This window comes from Bos javanicus, chromosome 1 (genome assembly GCF_032452875.1).
Source record: "Bos javanicus breed banteng chromosome 1, ARS-OSU_banteng_1.0, whole genome shotgun sequence".
Lineage (NCBI taxonomy): Eukaryota > Metazoa > Chordata > Mammalia > Artiodactyla > Bovidae > Bos > Bos javanicus.
In genome coordinates this window covers 50,604,579-50,626,885 of record NC_083868.1, presented here as the reverse complement: position 1 = coordinate 50,626,885, position 22,307 = coordinate 50,604,579, and the positions used below count along the sequence as shown (strand labels likewise).

Here is a 22,307-nt window from a genome sequence, read left to right as displayed (position 1 = left end):
TTTAGGGTCTAATCTCATATGCTGTGTGTATTAGCATTGCAGTGCTTATAGTCTCAAAGTTAATTACACGTTACAACTAGACTATTGTAACCCAAATTAGACGTCTAAGATTTCTCATTTCAGTCTAGCTGTCTGACTTTTAAGGCAGATTATAAAGAAGGATTTATATATAATGTATTAAATGCCATAAAACAGAGCATGTCTGCCCTTAGTCTCCTTTTTTATTATCTTTTTAAGGAAACATAGTTCCACTTTGGTAGGCCACAGAGCATGTAACAACTGACATAAAGTAGAAAAAGCCTAATTCTTCTCATTTCACTGTTGGGAGATGTAACAGTCTGACTTCAGCAGATGGAAGAATGAGTCCAGCAGATGAAAGAATGAGTCCATCTAGAATCCTGTAGTTCGTTTCTGCATGACCTTGGATTGGAGTTTGTTTCTCATCTTACGTCTTTGTAGTTCCTCAATCCAGACTGGTTTAATTACTTAATATATATTTGTAAATACTTTCTACATGCAAGACTTTCCAAGTGATCAGGATAACCAGTTTCCCAGTGTTCTCTCTCCTTTCAAATTTAACAAAGTGTTTTTGTAGAAGAGTATCCATCCAACTGCTTTAGGCAGAAGTAAAAATGATAAGGCAAATCTGATAGCTGCATTTTAACAAAAAATCTCATCAACATAGATCAACCATGCTCTGGAATCAGGCCTGAATTTTACTTCCTGCTCTAGAACTTACTGGCTTCGTTGTGTACAAGCAACTTACTACATCCTTGCCCCAGATTCCACTTACTTCCCTTACTTTATGAAATGAGCCAATAATAGTACCTCATTTCTAGGGGAAGAGTTATCTATTCCCTCCAGATATCTAAATCTCCATATCCCTTGGTTTTGGAATAAAAACAAACCAGGTAGGGAGTTCATTTTCATTTACAATAATTCTCCTTATTTTTGTTTATAATTTAAAACCAAATCATTATCTCTTTCTCCCCTTCCTCTCTCCTTTTATTCAGCATAGTTCCTAATGAATATTCCAAAGGCACTCTATAACTGGTTGCTGAGTTATTACAGTGCTGAAACTGATGATGGAGGTGAAAGAGTCTGCATGCTGGAGTTGGCAGTGGGCACGAGTCAGGCAGGAAAGGGCTTGGAGGATGAGGACGATCATGGTACACTAACAGTATGAGAGGTTTTTTTTTTTTTTAATGTATTGTTCCAGCACTGGCTTTCAGCCAAAAGTTGAATGTTAATTTTTGTGGGTGTGTTTAAAATAGGAATTTTTACTCTTTTAGACAAGCAGTCATTATACATAGGTAGTCACAGTAAGAGGGAGACAAAGGAGAAGGGAAGAAGGACTGGAGAATGATTTTGATTTAAGAAGACAATAGATGGGGAAACAGTGGAAACAGTGTCAGACTTTATTTTTCTGGGCTCCAAAATCACTGCAGATGGTGACTGCAGCCATGAAATTAAAAGACGCTTACTCCTTGGAAGGAAAGTTATGACCAACCTAGACAGCATATTCAAAAGCAGAGACATTACTTTGCCAACAAAGGTTCGTCTAGTCAAGGCTATGGTTTTTCCTGTGGTCATGTATGGATGTGAGAGTTGGACTGTGAAGAAGGCTGAGCGCTGAAGAATTGATGCTTTTGAACTGTGGTGTTGGAGAAGACTCTTGAGAGTCCCTTGGACTGCAAGGAGATCCAACCAGTCCATTCTGAAGGAGATCAGCCCTGGGATTTCTTTGGAAGGAATGATGCTAAAGCTGAAACTCCAGTACTTTGGCCACCTCATGTGAAGAGTTGACTCATTGGAAAAGACTCTGATGCTGGAGGGATTGGGGGCAAGAGGAGAAGGGGACGACAGAGGATGAGATGGCTGGATGGCATCACTGACTCAATGGATGTTGAGTCTGAGTGAACTCCAGGAGTTGGTGATGGACAGGGAGGCTGGTGTGCTGCGATTCATGGGGTCGCAAAGAGTCGGACACGACTGAGCAACTGATCTGATCTGATATATTTATGAAATGCTAAGTGTTACAATGTATCCTCACCCTGCAAAAATTGTATGCAGTTTTTAAAAACTGTTTTTAAAAACATATTATCCTGGGAATAAAGGGTATAGGGACTTAGATACTTGGAGGCTGATGTATTATCTTCAAATAACCCATCAGTGACTCCAAACGTAAGAAAATAATGTTTTTGTGTCAAATAGTAACAACTATCATTTAGACTTGTTTTATTAAAGGAAATGTCTCAAATATCATCCTACCTTTTTAAAGGTAAGAAAACTTAGATGCGTACTAAAAATTTAAAGTTAAGTGTACATATGGAACACCATAAAGGGAATTCATAAAATGGAACATTCTGTAAATGCAGTGAGGACTCGCTCCCCTTTGCCGTGTGTCCTCTGTCGGTGTGCCAGCCCCTGTCATCCATTAGAACTATTTGCACTTTTTATTTGCATCTTCACTAGATAAATGGTGACGGCAGCAAGAATAAATTAAATGCTAATTGCTCTTTTTGCTAACTGTAGAGAGCTCTAAGGGAAAAAAAGCCCTCTAATTCATAGTTAAAATGGAGTGTAAGAATTTTCTGTGACTTTCATTTACTCCCCATTCCCTTCCCCCATCCCACCTAGCATAATCAAGTTAGCTAAGGTACTACTTTCCTTTTAACATGAGACTTGCAAGCTAAGAGTTATCAGGTTGCTTTATTTTATTGGTATGAGATTTCTTTCCTATAGGACTGTTTCTATTCCCTCAAATTCCAGCCCCATTATAAACCTGTTCCTTAATTCATATTATGTTGGCTAGATATTTGTTTATTATTGCTGGTTTGTTTGTTTTAATTATCTGAGGTAAAAATATTTTGCACTAAATGTTTTAAGATATTGGGAACTTGAAATTTATCTGCTTATGTATAGATACTGACACCGTGTCCAACTGTCTTTATTTGTTCCTCTTAAAAGATTAAGAATGCTACTGTTTCTTATGTGATTAAACACTATCTCTGACTTGTCATGTTACTTCAAGTGACATCATTCTAAAATGACCCTGTGCACAAGAATCTGTTGAAGATACTGCTAGATAAATACATGGAATGATTCCTCTTTTTGATATTGTGGCTTTTGCTATTTTGGTAGAGAGGCACATGTTTATAAGAATGACCTTAAACTTATCTGTGAATCTCAAGTGTCATCTTTCAGAAAATATGTCCTCTGTGTACAGTGTTGTAGTTTTAATCTAATGTTGTTGGAGGATAAATTATAGCATGTTTTCGGTTTTGTGCAGGTGTGGGTTTACATGTGTGGGATGGGGAAAAGGAGGTTGTGTTTCAGATTTTGTATGTTAAAAAGGCTTTTTCTTAATTGTGCTAGCAGTGTCAAATAGTGTTTTCCCTACATCTCGAGGGCCCCAAATGCTTTCATGTTAATTTTAGGTGATATCTGAGCCATAAGAAAACATTTCGAACTTCAAAGTTATGATGAAAGGCATGTAGGAAAATATTAATTTTAATATTTATTAAAATATTAATAAAATATTAAATTTGAGGCATGTAGAAAAATATTAATCTAGGGTAACCTAGTTCAGTTCAGTTCAGTCGCTCAGTCATGTCCAACTCTTTGCAACCCCATGAATCACAGCACGCCAGGCCTCCCTGTCCATCACCAACTCCCGGAGTTCACTCAGACTCATGTCCATCAAGTCAGTGATGCCATCCAGCCATCTCATCTTCTGTCATCCCCTTCTCCTCCTGCCCACAGTCCCTCCCAGCATCAGAGTCTTTTCCAATGAGTCAACTCTTCGCATGTGGAGTTTTAGCTTTAGCAGCATTCCTTCCAAAGAAATCCCAGGGCTGATCTCCTTCAGAATGTACTGGTTGGATCTCCTTGCAGTCCAAGGGACTCTCAAGAGTCTTCTCCAACACCAAAGTTCAAAAGCATCAATTCTTCAGTGCTCAGCTTTCTTCACAGTCCAGCTTTCACATCTGATAATAAATTTTGTGATAACTCAGGTTATACTTCTTCCACAAGTATAAATTCCCCTTAATAAGTATTCTTATTCCTTCAACCTCTTTGAGTTAAATGAGTAGGATATTCAAGACACGGAGGAGAATACAAAACAAATCAAGCAGAGTCTAGTGAGGATGAGACAGATATACAGTTACCTAACAGATGAGGCATAGCAGAAGCATCTAGAAAATACAATGTGGGATCTCCAAGGAGGGAAAACATTCTAATTGAGATGCAGAGTAGAAGAAGGACTAAAGAAAGCTTCATGAAAGACAGTCACTGGTTACTGGCATTAAAGATCAGTAGGTAATGTTTGTGTAAACAGGACAGGAAGGAGTAGCATGTGAGTGGGAATATAAGCACAGTGCAGGAAGTGAATGTTGGACAGACTGTAGTGCATACAGAGAGAGAGTACAGGAGGTCAAACTATGGCAGTAAAAAATGAAAGCAATTACGAAGTATCTTATATTCTATACTATGTTATTTTTAATTTGGTAGACAAAACAGTGCTTTTAAAGCTTTTTTGGCACAGGAATGATAGGATCAGAATATTTTTGTTGTTATTCAGTTCCTCAGTTGTGTCCGACTCTGCAACTCCATGGACTGCACTATACCAGGCTTCCCTCTCCTTCATTATCTCTCAGAGTTTGTTCAAATTCATTTCCATTGAGTCAACGATGTTATCTAACCATCTCATCCCCTGTCATCCTCTTTTCCTCCTGTCCTCAGTCTTATCTAGCATCAGGGTCTTTTCCAGTGAGTGGGCTCTTTGTATCAGGTGGCCAAAGTATTGGAGTTTCAGCTTTAGCATCGGTCCTTCCAAGGAATATTCAGGGTTGATTTCCTTTAGGATTGACTGGTTAGATATCCTTGCTGTCCAAGGGACTCTCAAGAGTCTTCCCCAGCACCAGAGTCCAAAAGCATCAATTCTTCAGTGCTCAGCTTTCTTTATACTCCAACTCTCACATCTATACATGACCACTGGAAAAACCATGGCTTTGACTAGATGGACCTTTGTTGTCAAAGTAATGTCTCTGCTTTTTAATATGCTGTCTAGGTTGATCATAACTTTTCTTCCAAGGAGCAAGTGTCTTTTAATTTCATGGCTGCAGTCACCATCTGCAGTGATTTTGGAGCCCAAGGAAATATAGTCTGTCACTGTTTGCATTGTTTCCCCATCTATTTGCCATGAAGTGATGAGACCATATGCCATGATCTTCATTTTTTGAATGTTGAATTTTAAGCCAACTTTTTCACTTTCCTCTTTCACTTTCATCAAGAGCTTCTTTAGTTCCTCTTCACTTTTTGCCATAAGGGTGGTGTCATCTGCATATCTGAGGTTATTGATATTTCTCCCGGCAATCTTGATTCCAGCTTGTGAGTCAACCAGCACAGCATTTTGCACGATGTACCCTGCATATCAGTTAAATAAGCAGGGTGACAATATACAGCCTTGACGTACTCCTTTCCCAATTTTGAACCAGTGTGTTGTTCATGTTTGGTTCTAAGTGTTGCTTCTTGACCTGCATACAGATTTCTCATGTGGTCTGATATTCCCATCTCTTCAAGAATTTTCCACAGTTTGTTATGGTCCACAGAGTCAAAGGCTTTAGTGTAGTCAATGAAGCAGAAGTAGATGTTTTTCTGGAATTCTTTTGCTTTTCCATGGTCCAATGGATGTTGGCAATTTGATCTGTTCCTCTGCCTTTTTCTAAATCTGGCTTGTACATCTGGAAGTTCTCAGTTCGTGTACTGTTGAAGCCTAACTTGAAAAGATTTTGAGCATTACCTTGCTAACATGAGAAATGAATGCAAGTTTGTGGTAGTTTGAACATTCTTTGGCATTGCCTTTCTTTGGGGTTGGAATGAAAACTGACCTTTTCCAGTCTTGAGGCCACTGCCACGTTTTCCAAATTTGCTGCCATATTGAGTGCAACACTTTCACAGCATCATCTTTTAGGATTTGAAACAGCTCAGCTGGAATTCCATCACCTCCACTACTTTGTTCGTAGTGTTACTTCCTAAGGCCCACTTGACTTCACACTCCAGAATGTCTGGCTCTAGGTGAGTGACCACACCATCTTGGTTATCTGGGTCGTGAAGATCTTTTTTGTATTCTTACCACCTCTTCTTAATATCTTCTGTTTCTGTTAGGTCCTTACTGTTTCTGTCCTTTATTGTGCCAGTCTTTGCATGAAATGTTCCCTTGGCGTATTTGTTGGTTAAAGGGATTTTTAATGTTTAAAGTTTTTCACTGATCTGTACAAAAATTAATATCGACTTAGAAATTTCTTGTCGTAGCAAAATCTAAAAAACTCTACCTTGTTCTTTCATCCATAGTCATAACCTATGATAAAATTAAAGATTTATTGATATTTTTATCATAGTTCATCTCTAGTGTATTGAATGTAATGAGAAATCAAAAACTAGCACAGGGTGTTTTTTTTTAGTGATAACTTGAATGATATAAAATTTATACTGTGTAGCTTTGAATTGCAAACATTGATATATTTCAAATGGATTCTTTAAACATGTTCCTTTTCTTATGTTGACAAGGATGAATGTGGCTGTTTCACTTCTAAAGCTTCAGCATCATTCTAGAATATTGAGGCAGGGGGAAGGAAATTGGTAGGTTACTCATTGGGTTACCTAGAACTAGTTACATCACATCCTTTTTGCCACAGATTAGCCTGTACTATTTATATAGGAACTAATACATAGTTTGGGAGAGAGCTAATCATTACTTAAATATATTTAATCTGTCTCTTCAAGGTTATTCTTTTTTTCCTTTTAAATTGCTTTAATTTCACATTATTGGATTAGTGAAGAGCAGTTGTTCAGTTCCCATAATGTGACTGAGCAACCTGGAAATCAGAATTCCTGAATTCTGAATAATTAAATGCTGGTTGTTGTATCTTATGAGCAAGGTAACATAAGTTTTGGTTTGTGTTGTTCACACACTGAAAACTATGTTTAATGTTGCTTGCTCTTTGAAAGTCAGACCAGGTCTCTAATTGCCTGTAGTGCTGAAGCTTCGACCTTGGAAGAACAAAGGCATTTCTGATTATACTCCTGTGTTATTTTGTCAAGAACTTTAGAAATGTTCTGTTAACCCCAGAGAGATATAATTTATTTGGGAGGAATTGAAACAAGAATTGCACCCAGTGCTACTTTTTTCCCTTATTAAATCCTTACAGAGAGTGCTAACTTTTCAACAAAAACTCATCATGTTTGGGAACTTTTACTACTTACTTATCTAGTTGATCTGTATCTGATTTATAGAAACTATAGCATCTCCCCTCAGTGTGTTTAAGAATTATGCTGTATTTTATTTTTTCACATAACTAGGTATTATTTTGGGTAGCAGCAGATAATCACTATGGTTCTTCTAAGTAAATTATATGATATTTCACTTGTTCGAATAAGCTGAAATGATATATTCTTTTCAAAATTACAGAATGTCTAAGAGCTGCTATTGTTTTAAGGTCCTCCAGAAGTTAAAATTCTAAGCTAACCCTTTGATTTCCTTTCAGGTCTTTTCCAACGGTCACCTGGGAAGTGAAGAATATGATGTTCCTCCCCGGCTTTCTCCTCCCCCTCCAGCTGCCACCCTTCTCCCCAACATCAAGTAAGTATTTCTGGATTTGGAGACCAATTTTCCATGCACAAAGTTGCTGTCCAGAGTGGTTTTGAGGTTCTCAGTACGAAAAGTACAGGGTGAATAGAAGTGCGTCGATGAAAATGAACCAGCTGGATTTTTAAAGTAAAGCAACAGAAATCAGATCCTTTCTGATTCTTTGCTAATAACGACAGCATTTTTGAGACTTATCTACACTCTGAGATTATGCAGAAACCAACAGAGAAAAAGCTAAATCTTCCCTACATCCAGATGGAGGCTCCAGTAGCACAGTGCTCCCCTTCCCACCCCTGTCTCTTCCTCAGAAGTGTCACATTTATGCCAGCTACCCAGTTTGACATTGTGAAGTGATGTTTGGTTCCTCCAGTAGTCTCATTCCTCAAATCCATTCAGCCACCCATCCCTGTTGATTGTTCTTTTGAGTTTTTCATATTCATCTAATCTTCCCCATTGCACTAGTTTTGGCTTATAACAGGCCAGCAGAAATAGCCTTCTACCTGATCTCAGAATTAACATCGATGGATTTTAAAGCTAGAAAAATTAGTTTAACCAAATGTCTCATTTGAAAAATAGGGACACAAGAAGCAACATCAGATAGTTAAGTGATAGTGTCTATCCAGATAAAACCTGGAGAAAACCAAATCTCCTGATTGCCATTCTCCTCCTCCTTATATTAAATCCAGCTGCTTGTCTCCCATCCAATATATGTTATTCACATAGCTGATTTAATTTAAATTCTGCTTTCCACAAATCACTTTCCTACTCAAAACTCAACATTGTTCTTTCTTTCCTTTTACATTAATTCTGTGCTCTCCTGCTATCAGTAAGATCCACAGAATTCTACTCAACTAAAATATTGTTCAGGAATTCCTAATGCTTGCCCTCTAATCTTGTCTTGATTTTTTTTTTTTTTGGTTTTGTGCATCCATACAGTACCCTCCTATGCACCAGATTTTCAGAATCTTTATTCTCAAGATCCATGTCTCAGGCTCCACTTCTTTATGAAAACTGAGACTTCTGTTATAGTGATGATAAAAAGACTGAATCTCATTCCTCTTCTTCCTCAAGTGTATTTTTTACACATTAAATTATGAACTTTACTGTTTTCTGATATTAAAGTGCCTTTCCACATTTAAAAGATTGTAAGGTTTTAAGGGCAAAAACTTTTTCTTGTAATCTCAGCTTTTCCCTTAATACCTTACAACAATTGTTATTTAGTGAGTATACTAAGAATGCTTTGTTGCTTAACTCTATCATCTGCCAAGTCCCTCATTTCTAATTGAACATCTTAGAGCATCTTCAGTCCTTCTTCTGCTGGTCACTGAATGCAAAAGAACAATAAGCTAGCTAGATACCATGCCTGCATGTTAAGTCATTTTAGTTGTATCTGACTCTTTGCAACTCCATGGACTGTAGCCCTCCAGTTTCCTCTGTCCATGGGATTCTCAAGGCAAGAATACTAGAGTGAGTTGCCGTTTCCTCCTTCAGGGGATCTTCCTGAACCTGGGATCGAACCTGCATCTCCTGTATTGGCAGGCGGTTCTTTACCACTAGCACCAACTGGAAAGTCCATACCAGCTCCCAAGAAATTTACAATCTGCTTTAAAATAAAGTTAATATACATAAAATCACAAGAGAACATCATGCAGTAAATTGAACGAATCTAACTTGGTAGTTTTTGTGCATGCTTGGAGAAGAGTGCAGTATAGACTTTGTAAGTCAAGGATGTTTTTAGAGAAGTTGGAAATTTACTGAGTCACAGAGGATGGGCACAGTTGGGAAGGAGTGTCCATGAGGAAAAGCCAAGCGTGTGAAATTGACATCATTTAGGGGACAGTGGGGAACTAAGCTAATTGGACCATCCTCCAGTGGCCAGTTTTCCTGGAGCTGCCAGATATGTAGAAGACATGGAAGTTAGAAGCAAATATACATATTCTGTGTAGTGGGCTCTACATTAGTAATAACATATGATATTATAGCCCCAAATGAACTCTGGATATATGTATACATAATTAAAACATCTAAGCTCAATTACCTCTAATTCAGAGAACGTCAGAAAATGAATTACATGAAATCTGGCTACAATTAGAGATTAAAATTTTGCATTCTGTTTATTAAATTCATATTGGCAAATGGGATAAAAGGCAGAGGTTACAATTTGCTTCATTTATATTTAATATGAAGTGTTTGTTTTTCCTATAAATAAAGAACAACAAATTCGTAGTAAACTACATTTAATTGATATTTTTATAACATTTCATTTTGTATATGTAGGTGGATATATTTTTGTCCCATAGTAAAATTACTCTTGATTTTTTTTCCCTCAGAAACAATGTAGCTGCTTTACTTAACAGAAAAATACTTTAACAGTGCATCCTTAATAGCAAATTAATTTCCTATTTTGCATGCTGCAAATTAACCATAGTTAAAATTACAAGTGTTGGCTTTTAATAGCATGTTTATCTCTCCATTTTATTATTTACTCTGACATATGGGTAGCAATTATTCATTGTAGAAAATATGGAAAATATATAAAGGAAGAAAAAAATTAAACAGATACATAAATACAAGCATATACATACCCCAAATATCAATCAATGGCCAGCGTCTTAATATTTTACTTTTTTTTTTTTACTTTTTTATATGATTTAGATTATATTGTAGAGATACTTTCATGCTGTCCTTTGTCAGTATTTTAATAAGCATTTTTCTTAATTATTTATGCTACACTGTATTTATTATGAAACCAGGATGGAATTCTGAGGTGAATATTAAAATATTAATAAAATCAGACTTAGTCCCAGAGGTGACTCCAGTATCAAGTATTTGTGTATCTTTCAACAAGGGAACTTCTCTGAGCCTGACTTTCTCCATCTGATAAATGAAGGGATCTGTTTATCTTAAATGGTGTCTCAAATCCTTTGGGTTTCCCTAGTGGCTTGGTGAAAAACCTGCCTGTAGTCCAGGAGGCGCAGATTCAATCCCTGGGTCAGGAAGATCCCTTGGAGGAGGAAATGGCAACCCACTCAGTATTCTTGCTTGGATAATCCCATGGACAGAGAAGCCTGGCAGGCTACACAGTCCCTGGGGTTACAAAAGAGTCAGATACAATTTAGCAGCCAAACAAAATTAAATCCTTTAGAACTTCAACTTTTTAGGTTTCATGCAGTGGTTTTCTAAGAGAAAGTTATCTAAAGTATTAATTACAAATGTATACTTGGCAACTTGAATGTCCATTTATATTTAGTTAGTTGGTTGTATCCCATTTTTGAAGCCAGTGTAAATTGGATTACTACTCTGGGTTTTTTTATTTGCTTGCTTTCTTTTTGGTTATTTCAGCTTCATTAGAGTGTATAACCAGAGTACAATGAGTATAGATTCTCAGCTCTGGAGGGTTGTAGAATAGAGGTCTTAGCAAAATGTCATCAGTGATACAGGGATGTTGGATATTCAAGTCCCTGTTTCCAAGTTAGTGTCTTAGTGCATGGCTCAAAATTATGCCATAGCAAAATAACAGACTGCTACCCAACATAGGGGCTTCCCTGGTGACTCAGATGGTAAAGAACCTACCCAACACAGACTTTGGCCGGGCCTCCCACATGTTGAAAGCCCCAATGGTGAATTCAGTAATGTCACACCTAATGTCTACTTTTAAATCTATACTGTGTTATTAGTATTTACTGAAATGTAATTGTCAAATCATTTGATGTTACTCTGATTCCCATTATATTGATGGAAGAGGTTACTCTGTGATAGTGTTTACTTTCTTGTAAAACAGTATGATTCTGTGACTTTTATGGTGTAATTTATCTGGTGACCTAGAAGAATATATAATTAATTTTTAAAATATATTCTCGTGAAAGCAAGCTGAAACTACTAGTGTGTGGTGTGCTTAGTCGCTCAGCTGTGCCCAACTCTTCACAACTCCGTGGACTGTGGCCCACCAGGTTCCTCTGTCCCAGGCAAGAATACTGGAGTGCCATGTCCTCCTCCAGGGGATCTTCCCAACCCAGGGGTCGAACCCAGGTCTTCTCCCTTGCAGGTGGATTCTTTACTGTCTGAGCCACCAGGGAAGCCCAAGAGTACTGGAGTGAGTAGCCTATCCCTTTCCAGGGAATCTTCCCAACCCAGGAATTGAACCAGGGTCTCCTGCATTGCAGGCAGATTCTATAGCAGCTGAGCTACAAGGGAACCCCAACTAGTGTGTATAGATTTATTTATTTTTTCCTTAAATGTTTCTATTTAAGATGATTGACACTTAGCTATAAATTCTTAAATAAATGCTTGAAATGTGGAAGGAAAGTTATGACCAACCTAGATAGCATATTCAAAAGCAGAGACATTACTTTGCCAACAAAGGTCTGTCTAGTCAAGGCTATGGTTTTTTCAGTAGTCATGTATGGATGTGAGAGTTGGACTGTGAAGAAAGCTGAGCGCCGAAGAATTGATGCTTTTGAACTGTGGTGCTGGAGAAGACTCTTGCGAGTCCCAAGGAGATCTAACCAGTCCATTCTAAAGGAGATCAGTCCTGAGTGTTCAATGGAAGGACTGAGGCTGAGGCCGAAACTCCAATACTTTGGCCACCTCATGTGAAGAGTTGACTCATTTGGGAAAGACCCTGATGCTGGGAGGGATTGGGGGCAGGAGGAGAAGGGGATGACAGAGGCTGAATGACTTCACCGACTTGATGCACATGAGTTTGGGTGAACTCTGGTCCATCACCACTCTGGGAGTTGGTGATGGACAGGGAGGCCTGGTGTGCTGCGATTCATGGAGTCGCAAAGAGTCGGACACGACTGAGCGACTGAATTGAACTGAACTGAATGTGGGTAATTGTAATTTAGGGGAAGAAGGAAAAATTTATGTAGATTCTTTTCATTGTATTGTCAGGTTTTATCTTGAGATAATTTGATTTTTCAAATTAAATAGAAACCTGAAACAATTAAAAATATTTATTTTACTTTACACAAGATGTTGGCCAATAAGCAAAGATATTATTATGGGTATTAATGGAATAATTACTTCAGGTAAGATAATGTTCTGAAATGCTGAGGAATATCATTTTTTAAAAGAATATTCTTTTTGTTTCTTGTCCTTTATGAATAGACCTTTTGTACTTTTGACTTACTAAGCTTTTAAATACACAATATTAAATTGAATCAATATTACTTCATAGTTTTGTAAGAAAGGTTTTTTGTTGTGGGAGGTGGTGGTGTTGATCATTGTTATAGATTTTTTTCTAAACAGATAAGGTGCTAGTGTTTTCAGTTCAGTTCAGTCGCTCAGTCGTGTCCGACTCTTTGCAATCCCATGAACCGCAGCACGCCAGGCCTGTCCATCACCAACTCCCAGAGTCCACGCAAACCCATGTCCATTGAGTCAGTGATGCCATCCAACCATCTCATCCTCTGTCGTCCCCTTCTCCTCCCGCCCTAAATCTTTCCCAGCATCAGGGTCTTTTCAAATGGTCAGCTGTCCGCACCAAGTGGCCAAAAGTATTGGAGTTTCAGCTCAAACATCCATCCTTCCAATGAACACCCAGGACTGATCTCCTTTAGGATGGACTGGTTGGATCTCCTTGCAGTCCAAGGGACCCTCAAGAATCTTCTGCAACACCACAGTTCAAAAAGCTCAGTGAATAGTTTTGCCTTACTATTCTGTTTTCATTCAGTTGCATGTACTGACTGGAGATTCAGAGTCAATTAGGTAAAGTCACACCCTCATTGGAATTTGTGGTCTAGTTAGGGAGAACAGCAAGTAAACAAATAACCATAGTATATTGTCAGGTTGTGGTAAGTGCTGGAAGGAAAAATAAACCAAGGAAAGAGATAAATAGTGATAAGGAAGGTTTATATTTTGGTTGAGGTCATCAGGAAAGGTAATAACTGAACAGAAACCTGAAAGAAGGTAGCAAGCATTGAAGCTGTCAGGGTGAAGAGCATAAAGGGGTAGAACTCAAGTACAAAACAGTGAAGCAGGTGAATCCCTTTGGCATATCTGGAGAAGAGCAAGAGGGACAGGAGGGTTGAAGTTGAGTACAGTAGACAGGAGCTAAATCATATATTGCCTTTAAGGCCATGAGAGAACTCTGGTTTGATAAGTTTTAGGAGCCATGAAGGGTTTTGATCAATGTTGTGACCTGATGCTGGTTTGTGTGTTTAAAGAGTTTCACTCGGTGCTATGTGAACCGTCTTTAGGACAGCAGAAATGGGGGCAGAGAGACCAGTGAGAGTGTAGTCAGTCGGAAGTCATCTGATGCACTGAACCAGTAAGAGATGGCCAGGGCTTTGGCCAGAATGATGGTGATGGAGTTACATGGCCCACCATCCAAGAGTACCTGTTAATAATTTGGATGTCTGTGAAGTATGATAAATCAGGGATGATTCTTACATAGGTTTTTTCATTAAAGAAACTGAGTGAATGGGTTGGTGCCATTTATCAGATGGAGGGAGATTGGAGAAGGAGCAGGTGTGGGTAGGGGGCAAAGGTGGTAAATTTAAGACTTAAGGATTTGTTGAGTTTCAGGTGCTGATTACACACACACGTCCAAATAGTGATGCTGAGGGGACAGTTGGACATACTATCGAGGCTTTAAACTTTGTATTATATATAAGCAAATTCATGGGAGAAGGGATATTTTTGTTTTGTTTTTCTTGGTTTTGACCGGGGAGTTAAAAACAGAGAAGAAATTACTAAGCCACAGGAGCTATTAAAGCAAACATCACATTGTAATTTTTAAAAGCTTAAGGGAAAGAAGCTTGATGGAAATTTTTCATCTTATATACGGTGCGTACCAGGCTTCATTGTTTATAGTTAACGGCAAAAGAGCAGAAAAACATGTTCTGTTTGTTCACTTGAGGATCTGTGTAGACAGTATGCATGTCACTTTTACCTTAATCCTGTTTATATTTAACAATAAGGAATCAATTTCATTGATTTACAGATAAGAAAAGATGGTAGAAAACTTTAGATGGAAGATCAAGATGTAATTAGCAGCTGCTCTTTTTCTTAACCCTAGTGAATGAACAGTGATGCTCTTGTTAATTTTTGAACCTGCTTTTATTCAAGTAAAAATATTTTCAATATTTGTCAAGGTGATACATTAGTATTGTTTCATTTTTGTTTGCTTTACCTTGGGTAGATGGAAAGGTGCACTGTTATTGAAGATGGCAGTTCTTTGTAAGCTACAATCGACCTAATGTGTAAGGAATGGTATCACTGGGTCCTTCTTTTCAGTTTGTTCACAATGATTGCTGTGGCATTCTCTCATTGATGTATTATGTAGAAATGTGTGTGCATTTGGTTTTGACCTACTGATATAACTCAGTATTTGAAACTCAGACTTTATTTTTTCTGCATATTCCTATTGACTTATAAATTTTGTTCAAATCTCCTGCAAAGCAGCTTGACCATCCTAACACATGTTTTCTAATGTTTTGTGGTGGATCCCTAAAACCTACTTGTTGACACAGTGACGAAAAGAATTGAGGGCTGCAAGTATATCATTTTAAACTAGTCTCAACAGAAAGAGAATATGTGGAAAAGGTAAAAAACACTATGGATATTATCTTTCTCCTTTTTAGTTTTATAATATCTAAATTGATACAGTATTGTAATCTCTCTCTCTCCTTTGAGGTTAAAATGACATTTGGAGGATGGCTATAATCTGGGTGTGGGAATGCCACTAATTTCACTAATCTTTCGTTTTCTCTGAGTGAAAGCTCAGATGAAAACTGATATTAACATTAATCCCAGTAGTCTGACAAATTTACTTGTAATTTACTATACAACTGATTTATGCTCACAAATAATTAGAAGTCTTAGACAAAAACGTGAGCCACTACATTCTATTTAAATATACAATCTAAACTATATTCCTCATACTGTCTTTTTTTGTCCCACAGTGGCATAGTTTATCATATATTCTCCATTTCCCCATGAATATATTGATCTGTTTATAGAGAAGGCATGTGGTTAGAATGAGATTTTTGTTTTCACATTAAGCACAGGCATCTTGACGTATTCCACCACATTCAAACATTTCTTGTTTCTGTCAACATTTCTCTGTAGACGCAAATAGAATTAGATAAGTAATTTGAAAGCCACTAAGGATATTAAGCATATTTGTGAAAGATGCCTATCTGCAATATTTTAAATGAGTTAAAGTGAATTTACGGACTTTAAGTGAAAATTTTCCAGTTGTTAAAGCATAATTTTCATACAGTGAAATTCACCCTGCTTTATTAGTGTACAGTTTTGTGAGTTTTGGCAAATTCTGAGTCATGTATTCACTACCACAGTTCAGAACAGTTCCTCACTCCAAAAAAAGTCCCCCAGGCCCTGTGTCAATTTCTTCCATTACCCAAACCCATGGAAATTATCGATCTGATTTGTGTCCATATAGTTTTGCTTTTTCCAGAAGGTCATATAAATAGAATCATACAGTTAGTTATAGTCTCTTTTGAGTTTGGCTTCTTTCTACTTAACTTAGCACAGGGAATTTGACATTCATCTAAGCTGTCAAGCGTACCAATAGCTTGTTTCTTTTTTACTGTCCAGAGTAGGTATTCCATTGTAAAACACACTGTGGTTTATCCATCCCTCTACTGAGGGACATTCGAGTTGTCTCAGTTCAGTCAGTCGCTCAGTCGTGTCCGACTCTTTGCCACCCCATGAATCGCAGCACGCCAGGCCTCCCTGTCCATCACCAACTCCTGGAGTTCACCCAAACTCGTGTGCATCGAGTCAGTGATGCCATCCAGCCATCTCTAGTTATTGGCAGTTATAAGTAGTGACACTTTTAATATCATTGTGAAGTTTTTAATGTTCAGCATTGTTAATAGAAGACTAGATTCTCAAAAAAAAACGTTTTCTAAACATTTATCTTCTTGATTTCTAAAACAGTCCTTTTGAAGTGTTAGGAATGCATATTGAGCCTAGATAAGTTAACTTAAAAATTAACTTAAGATTTGTTTCTCCAACTTAAAAGCAAGTTAGTGAAAGTGTTTATACTTAAGGCTTACATTTGGCCTAATAATATACCACCCTGGTTCTTCTTGATGTCATAAAAAGAATCCTCAAAATTAGTATGTATGTTTATAGAGCACACTCTGAGATGCTGGGGAAATATTTGGCTTACAGGTGGCACATATGTAATCCTCATTTCAAATACAGCTGGATTATGTGTTACCACTTTGCTGGGCTGTGATTTCTCTGAGTTGGGTGTTTTCTCATTTAGGACCAGGATAATTAGTATAAGACCTATGGACTAAGATATATGCCAGGCTCTGAATATTCAACTTTAATAAAAGATATTTTTTAAAACCTTGCCTTCAGAGATTATTAAAGCTTGTTACATGTGGAAAATAAGCAAAATAATATATTTCAAACATTTTCTACATTATAAAGGGTTGCTAAAAATAGCTTTCTTTCCCATAACAGTTTGGTCATGTATCTCTCTAGTAGCCTCTCATTCTTTTTGTCTGAAAGCCGTGAGTGTTCTGTGGGACACACCACGCCAGATCTTGGTTGACTCAGGGTCTACCCTTAAGCATTTTGCAATTAAGACAGAAAAAGAAGGAAGACATAGATGACTATATAGAAAACACAGTGTCAATGAATGAACATTTACTAAATAATTGTAATAGAAAAGATTAAAGTTCAAAGAAAGTTACTGTTTTGTGGGGCAATGTCACAGGAGGTTCATCTATAAACAGTAAAGATGGATGTTCCTACTTTGCTTTGGTTCTGGAAAAGCTAATGAACTAATCAAGGTATCAGGAACTGCTCAAATGAAGGGAAAAAGTACTTGGTAAGGGTGATGTTTGAGGTATAAGTTATATAGGTGAAGCCAAAGGGCTATGCAGATGGTCACCCCTCTGATTATATACCTCTGAAATCAGGAATGTCGAAGGCTGTAGAGGAGTGTATCTGTGAGCCTTCAGTTCAGAATGCAAAAATCACTAATAAAAGCATTAGAAAATACATTGTTGTTCTGTTTCAAGTGTGCACATGCTGAAAGTGGATGTATTTCTCACTAAAGGTTTAAATAGCACATGCTGAATTTAACAAGATGTGCAGGCTGTGGGAAGGATGGGTATGTATCTTCAGTACTGTGTGTCTTTGTGCATTACCAGTGTATTAACCCAGAAATGACAGCCACAGTGCAGAGCACTCTGTGAATGTATGATGATAATATAAAGGGAATGAAGTACTGGCTGTAAATGGAAAGATGGTTTACTTGGCAGCTTTAACTTGGAACCAACCAAATAAAATTGCTCTATTTTATTCCTTTGGTATCCTAAAAATGTCCCATGAGCTAAATCAATGAGTGAACCTTCCCCCATGTCACGTAAATTACTTTCTCTACTACCAGAAGTAAACATACATGATAGTTATCAAAAGTTCTTAAACTTAATTTTACCAGTTATCTGATTGCAAGTAAAATTGAACCTATATTTTGAATGAGTTTTTGAAGGCAAAAAAAACACAAAATTCCCAAAATAATTACAAATAGTGTAATAATTTTCATAAATTAAGATTTCTTTTGTGGTATTTTATATACAATAAAATTTTATAGACAAATTTACAGGCAGATTTTATATGAAAATTATCTATTTGTACCTTTCTCATTTTATTAATATTTTAATTTTCAGTTCAGTTCAGTCGCTCAGTCGTGTCCGACTCTTTGCAACCCCATGAATCGCAGCACGCCAGGCCTCCCTGTCCATCACCAACTCCCGGAGTTCACTCAGACTCACGTCCATTGAGTCAGTGATGTCATCCAGCCATCTCATTTTCTGTCGTCCCCTTCTCCTCCTGCCCCCAATCCCTCCCAGCATCAGAGTCTTTTCCAATGAGTCAACTCTTCACATGAGGTGGCCAAAGTACTGGAGTTTCAGCTTTAGCATTATTCCTTCCAAAGAAATTTTAATTTTATTAGAGTATAATTGATTTGTAGTGATGTGTTATTTTCAGGTGAACAGACTAATTCAGTTATATATACATACATCTGTTCTTTTTTAGAGTCTTTATTAACACTTTATTTTTTAGAGCCATTTTGATTCACAGCAATATTCAGGAGAAGCTACAGATATTTTCTGTATAGCCCCCACACGTGCCTGAAAGTGTTAGTCACATAGTCGTGTCCAACTCTTTGCGATCCTATGGACTGTAGCCTGCCAGGCTTATCTGTCAATGGAATTCTCCAGGCAAGAATACTGGAGTGGGTAGCCATTCCCTTCTCCAAGGGACCTTCCCGACCCAGGGGTAGAGCATCGGTCTCCTGCATTGCAGTGAGATTCTCTTACCGTCTGAGCCACCAGGGAAGTCCCTACACATGCCTACCCATCTTCATTTTCAGTGACCTTCATCATAGTGGTCAGTCATTTCAGTTGCTCAGTCATGTCCGACTCTGCAACCCCGTGAATCGCAGCACGCCAGGCCTCCCTGTCCATCACCAACTCCTGGAGTTCACCCAAACTCATGTACATCAAGTCGGTGATGCCATCCAGCCATCTCATCCTCTGTCATCCCCTTCTCCTCCTGCCCCCAATCCCTCCAAGCATCAGGGTCTTTTCCAATGAGTCAGCTCTGCGCATGAGGTAGCCAAAGTACTGGAGTTTCAGCTTTAGCCTCATTCCTTCCAAAGAAATCCTAGGGCTGATCTCCTTCAGAATGGATTGGTTGGATCTCCTTGCAGTCCAAGGGACTCTCAAGAGTCTTCTTCAACACCACAGTTCAAAAGCATCAATTCTTCGGTGCTCGGCTTTCTTCACAGTCCAACTCTTACATCCATACATGAGCACTGGAAAAACCATAGCCTTGACTAGATGGACCTTTGTTGACAAAGTAATGTCTCTGCTGGAATAGTATTCTTATATATTGGCTTATTTTTAATTAGAATATTACACTGATATAAAAAGTCTGCATTAAAAATACAATAAAGAAGAGAAATAAAATCTATTTAGAACTTTATTAAGATGGTGATGAGTGGGATATAAGGATATCCAGGCCTTTTTTTTTAGATTTAGATATGAAGCAAATGCCACTCGAAGACTTTCCTTAAAATATATTTAAGCTAACTCTCTACAACTAGTTGGATAGCTCAGTTGGTAAAGAATCTGCCCGCAATGCGGGAGACCTGGGTTCGATCCGTGGGTTGGGAAGATCCCCTGGAGAAGGGAAAGGCTATCCACTCCAGTATTCTGGCCTAGAGAATTCCATGGACTACAGTCCATGGGGTCACAAAGAGTCAGACCCAACTGAGTGTCTGAAACACTTCACTCCACAGTAGGTTTTAGCAGTAAAATATTAGATGCCCTTTGCTTTTCATTTTCTTCAGGATACTCCATCTATTGATTTGCAGCTAAACAGTGCAGGGGGTTGGGGGGGAACTACTTTGATTAAATTCTTTATCATTGAAGAGAAAATCAAACATCCAGATTTGATTTCAAAAATTGTACATTCTTATGTGATAGTACACTGCTTCTTTGAAAACTCTTAAATCTTTAGAATTAAGCTGGAACAAGCAGAACATTCCTGACATTAATGAGTTTTGAATATTTGGTTAACAAATCTTTTTATTTTATATGATATATGCCTCAATTTCCTAGGGGAAAAAAATTCATTGTTCATGAAAGTATGTTAGGACATAGAAAGTATGTGGACTTTTTTCATTTCTTTTGCTAACAGAACCCTTTCTGGCCATTGTGTTAGCTAAATTTATATCCATGTTTATAAGAATTTGTGAAAAGTTAATGTTTGAAATCCCTGCTCTAATTCCCATCAGATCACCATTTCGCAGTCCGTGTACTCAATGGCCTTCATTTGGGATGTACATCTTTCTAGGTTACACCGTGGTAGGTGTAACCCTTAGGTTATTAGCTGTGCTCTGGCTGGTGACAGTGGACTCCTGTCACTGCATCACTGTGCTTTGATTTCACCCTGAACTGTCATTTTGAATCCCAAGGTCGCTCAAACAAACAAGAATTCAAAAATCAGTATTGAAAAAGTCTTCAAAAGACGGGCAAAAATAGACTTGAAAATTCATCTCTGAACTTCCTAGAGACTCTGATATATGGTTGAAATTTGAGAACCTTTAGGTTTTTCAGAATGTCTTCTTTTAATGGGCAGGGAGAAAAAGTCTTAAACTTGTTTTCATTCAAACTAGTAAGGAGAAATAAAAATGAAAAAATTGTTTGTCTTAATGGCTCAAATACCAAAGGCCTCTTGCTCCCTCTACAGAAGGTGTTGCAAAATTGCAGTCACAAAGATTTTAAAAAAAAAAAAAAAAGACATTAACAAGTTTATCTTGAGGTTCATGATTCACAAAATGTTTTGGATCCATATGTACCTCCAGTGTCTTGCAAACTGGTCGGTTGTCCTAAAGTTTGTCACAGTAGGTTTCTGTGCTTCTACTTTGGTGTTTTTCATTGGTGTCAGCAAGGGTTTAGAGTAAACTCCATTAATAACAACTGTTAAAAAAAAATACTTTTTTCTGGGCTTGTTAATTGACTTTGTTTATTTACTCACATGAATGAGTAAAATGCTTGAAAAAATTTCTTTTTAGGTAATTGTTTTACATATTTTCATTCTTTTTTATATAGCCAGGAAATTTGCACCATGAAAACAATGGACTCTACTTAAAGACTTAAGTTCTTTTATTATCTACTTCTAATTGTCCCAGTCATTTTTAGATCTTAGTTGTTGTTGGGGCAAAAATTAACAATCTGAATTGTAACTTCGCAGGAGAAAGAACTGTTTCATTAGTGAAACTGGGTTTTTTTCAACTGTACGTAATACAGGAGACTGAAAGTTGACCTATAAATACTTAATGTATAAAACAACCATCTATGCATATATATCATCCTAATTTATAAATTTAAGTTGAAACAAAATGTTAATATTTTACTAACTTTGATATAAATAGTTTTATGCCTTCACTTACAACTCCAGGAACTTTTCGTTTTATTTGATAGGTTACTGGTTTCTCTTATTGTGCCATTTTGAAGTTATAAGTATGAAAATGCTTTTATTTCATCAATAGGGTCTTAACAAAAGATTAAAAATCCTTTTCATTTGTATTTAGTATAAGAATAGCCCTTAGGGATGTTACCCTGTAATTAAAAAATGAACCCAAGTGACAACATAGATTCTTTGATTTAAATAGGTCACATCAGAGTTGCCTGTCCTAAATTATTATGCTAAAACTAGACTGGATTTTTTTTCCCCCTCTGGTAGGTGTACTGGTCCACTAGCGAATTCCCTTTCAGAGAAAACAAGAGACCCGGTAGAGGAAGATGACGATGAATACAAGGTTCCTTCATCCCATCCTGTTCCCTTGAGTTCACAACCATCTCATTGCCATAATGTAAAACCTCCTCCTAGGTAAGACTATGGGCCATTTTTTGTCACCTCACATCTGGATAAGCATTATCATTTATGGTATTTGTTTTTAAACTGAATCACATCTGTCTACTGAAAAACCTTTCATTTCTTGCTCAAAACCTCTTCCACCTATAATACTGTTTTTCTCCATGATTTTCAGAGAAAACAAAACGATGCAGATTTCTATTTAACTAGGAAGCCCTCTGACTAAATTAGTTGACTAAAAGTCTGATGGAATAATTTGTTGCCCCCCCTCCACAAAAAAACA

At 37.4% G+C, this 22,307-nt stretch overlaps 1 protein-coding gene across 11 annotated transcripts in view; it reads left to right on the top strand.

The window, feature by feature from the left end:
- CBLB (Cbl proto-oncogene B) overlaps positions 1–22,307 on the top strand; it is a 229,245-nt gene that overhangs the window by 174,441 nt on the left and 32,497 nt on the right. For 8 of the 11 annotated variants that reach the window (XM_061383872.1, XM_061383595.1, XM_061383679.1 and 5 more), the window contains 2 exons: positions 7,548–7,642; positions 21,893–22,039. In XM_061383872.1, coding sequence (XP_061239856.1) covers positions 7,548–7,642; positions 21,893–22,039 — 242 coding nt within the window. The remainder of the gene's footprint in view (positions 1–7,547; positions 7,643–21,892; positions 22,040–22,307) is intronic. The other 3 variants (XM_061383797.1, XM_061383754.1, XM_061384020.1) reach the window with 1 other exon arrangement.